Source organism: Frankliniella occidentalis, unplaced genomic scaffold (assembly GCF_000697945.3).
Source record: "Frankliniella occidentalis isolate FOCC.00 unplaced genomic scaffold, Focc_3.1 Scaffold5759, whole genome shotgun sequence".
Classification (NCBI taxonomy): domain Eukaryota; kingdom Metazoa; phylum Arthropoda; class Insecta; order Thysanoptera; family Thripidae; genus Frankliniella; species Frankliniella occidentalis.
Genome location: NW_026272796.1, coordinates 1 through 3,275, shown reverse-complemented (window position 1 = coordinate 3,275; position 3,275 = coordinate 1). Strand labels below are relative to the sequence as shown.

Genomic DNA, 3,275 nt, shown 5'->3' with positions numbered 1-3,275 from the left:
CGAGCACCACTCATCTTTCATCCCCTGCGTTAGGCCCTGCCTTCACGCTTAACTACCCCCATGCCAGCATCAGGCTGGGGCGTACATACCAAGAATCAAGCAATCCACCCAGCTCTCGCTCAGGTGAGCGGAGCTCTTGACCACACGATCAGCTAAGTCAAGCAGCACGGAAGGGTGACCGCCCGGCCCGACCGATCAGCTAAGTCAAGCAGCACGGAAGGGTGACCATCCAGCGCAAGGACACTCGACCTGGCTATCCTCGATAAGTAAACCAAAAATGGCGGGCAACGAAAAAGAAAAGAAGAAGGACAAGCACAACAAGCACACCACCTCCAAACCAAAACCAAGCGACATAACCAAGCTACAGAAGATGCAACCAAAAACTAGTCAGCTCGCAATATGCGCCTCACTAACCACTGTCACAACAACCACAGCCACGTACACGTCTTCACGCTCAAGCCCCAGTATACGTAAAACGCTCTATGAAAACTTCAGACCAACAACACCTCCTGATGATCAGCTTTTCAGCAGGACAGAAACAGACAAATTCTTAGCCAACACCCTTAACCCTCATCTTGGTCAACCCAGCCAAACCATCTCAACCTCAAGCCAGGAGAGCCAAGGCAGCCAAGACAACCCACCTCAAAGCCAAGATATTATCCCACCAAGCCAACCAACTGTTCTACCAACAAAACAAAACCTCAAGATAAAAGCAGACCCATTCACAGGGAATCTCAAAAAAGACTACGACATAGCACTAACATTCCTCAAGCAATTTACTGCAGAAGAAGTTAACCAAAGAATGGAATACATAAACGGCCAACGAGCTAACTTTTACGACTTATCCCTAGAAAACTCTTACTTTGCTCAAGCTGTTGATCTAACAAACCCAAACAAGAACCCAATCATTACTGAAAAACCAATTCAAATCCCAGCCACCAGAGAAGAAACCAAACCAACCGGAAGTGAACCAGACAGTCCGATAGATGTTACTAGCGACTTCCGCCAAAACATCAGTCTACCTGTAACTGTAAACATCCCCACCAACAACGCATACGAGCCATTAATGTCTACCAATAGTGAGGCACCCAGTAGTGAACCTGCCAAGGACACAGCCAGGAACCCAAATGTACACCAAGTCTTCCAAGACGACCTCTACAAGCCCCAAAAAATAACTGAGTACCCAGAAAACAAAAAGAAACGATCACGCACAGGATCAACCCCAGACAAACAAGATTCAGTGGCAGACGATCTGAAAAAACTTAGAAAGATGGTCGATGATGAAAAAGAAAAGGAAAATAAAAAAGAAAAGCCCCAACTTCGGGTTAATATACCGAAAGACCCTCGAACTGAAGCAAGAGACCCCAAGGACGAGAAGCCCCCACCAATAGTGTTGGAACACGTAGAAAACTACGGCAAATTGCAAGAAACCCTCCTCAAAAAAATTGGCTCAGGTAAATTCGAAGCCAAACCAAGAGGAAGAAGCATCGTCCTGTACACGGGCACCACAGAAAACTGGCTTAGATTAAAAACAACTCTACAAGATGAAAACTATGAATTCCACACCTTCAGTCTTACTCAGGATAGACCGCTACAATACGATCTCAAGCCAATACACCATTCAGTACCCCTTGAAGATATCGCAGAAGAACTCAGAGAACACAACTTCCAACCACTGAACCTCTACAGAAAGGGCAACACTATAGCCATTGACCTACCAAACAGAAAGGACCAACTCGAAATAACTAAACTCACCAGCTTCCTACATTGCAAAGTCACCGTCACGGAGAGATCTAGAGCAACAATTACCATCTGTTCAAGATGCTGCAGCTACCATCACACGCAAAAGAACTGCCACAATCAAAGAAGGTGCACCCGGTGTGGAGACAACCACCACAGCACTGAATGCGAAGCGGAAGAACCTCGCTGCCCCAAATGCAGTGGCCCACATACCATCTTTGAAAAGACTCGATGCAAGGCCTATAAAGAAGAGGAGGAAAAAATCAAAAAGAGAAAAACACCGGCAAACACACCAGCAGCTCCAGAAAAAGACAGCAAATTCTCCTTCGCACAGGCGGTAAAAGGCATTGCGGCAGACCTCGGACAGTCCCTTAAAGACGTCCTAACAGATGAACAACCCACTGAAACTAAGAAGCAGGACAACAAAGGTGAAAGTCAAGGACTTCTAGCCTTCCTCATGGATTTCCTAAAAACAGAAATCCTACCTGGAATATTCACAGAAATCAAAAACTGGATATTAACCACTGGCTTGCAATGGATCAAAGAATTAATACCATCTCTTCTAAAAATGATCCTCCAATGATTACCACACCCAAGGAAAAAGATGGCCTAAGGGCCCAGAGTCACGAAACTCTATCCAACCAAATTCCCGCACTAAAAGAGGCTACGGCCCACCCGCCAAGAAGCGTGGCAGTGCCCCCCCCACCACAATCCCTCATGCAACGACTGGGAAAAGATGGCCCAAGGGCCCACAGGCAAGAACCTGTACCCTCTACCTCCGAAAACAAACTAAAAGAGGCCAAGGCCCAACCTCCAAGAAGAGGTACAGTTTCATACCCCAACCACCCTCACTTAACCACCACGAGAAAAGATGGCCCACGGGCCCTCAGCCACGAAGCTGACCTCATCCTCCCAAAAATAACACCAAAAGAGCCCAAGGGACATCCTCCAAGAAGAGGACAGGTGCTTCAACCAAACAGCCTGAAAATAATTAGCTGGAACGCAAATGGCCTGAGAAAAAGGCGCAACGAACTAGAGCTTCTCCTCGAAAAATACGACCCAGCTGCAGTATTAATACAAGAAACGATGCTCTCAAAACATACATCAATTGAACCATTCAAAGGATACTGTACTATACGCAAAGAGAGACCAATCGGCTTCAGAGGAGGAGTTGCGATCCTCATAAAAGAAGCCATAGACCACACACCAATTGACCATCCGGAATCCTCAGTCGAAATTGCAGCAGCAACCCTTTTCATCGGGTCTCAAATCCTGGAAATCGCCTCCATTTACCTGACGCCTAATAACAAAACAAAAAAGAAAGACATCCATAACATCACGATCCCTAAACACCAATTTATATACGCAGGAGACTTAAATGCCACAAACACGAATTGGTGTCACGAGAAGACAAACCTCTACGGGAAATGGGTAGAGGAATGGTCGGACATGAACAATCTCACTGTTCATATACCAGACCATCCAACTAGGATAGCGAACAGGTCAAATGACAGAGACAATGTACTCGACTATGC

General features: G+C 46.3%; 1 protein-coding gene across 1 annotated transcript; it reads left to right on the top strand.

Moving 5' to 3' along the window:
* Positions 1-277: 277 nt before the first annotated feature.
* On the top strand, positions 278-2,323 carry LOC113215958 (uncharacterized). The gene has a single exon (XM_026435622.1). It carries the CDS (start codon positions 278-280, stop codon positions 2,321-2,323), a length of 2,046 nt encoding a protein of 681 aa, XP_026291407.1.
* The last annotated feature ends 952 nt before the right edge of the window (positions 2,324-3,275 follow it).

What these genes read in the sequence shown, in the direction of transcription:
- LOC113215958 (XM_026435622.1), top strand. Translation starts at nt 278, where the DNA reads ATGGCGGGCAACGAAAAAGAAAAGAAGAAGGACAAGCACAACAAGCAC.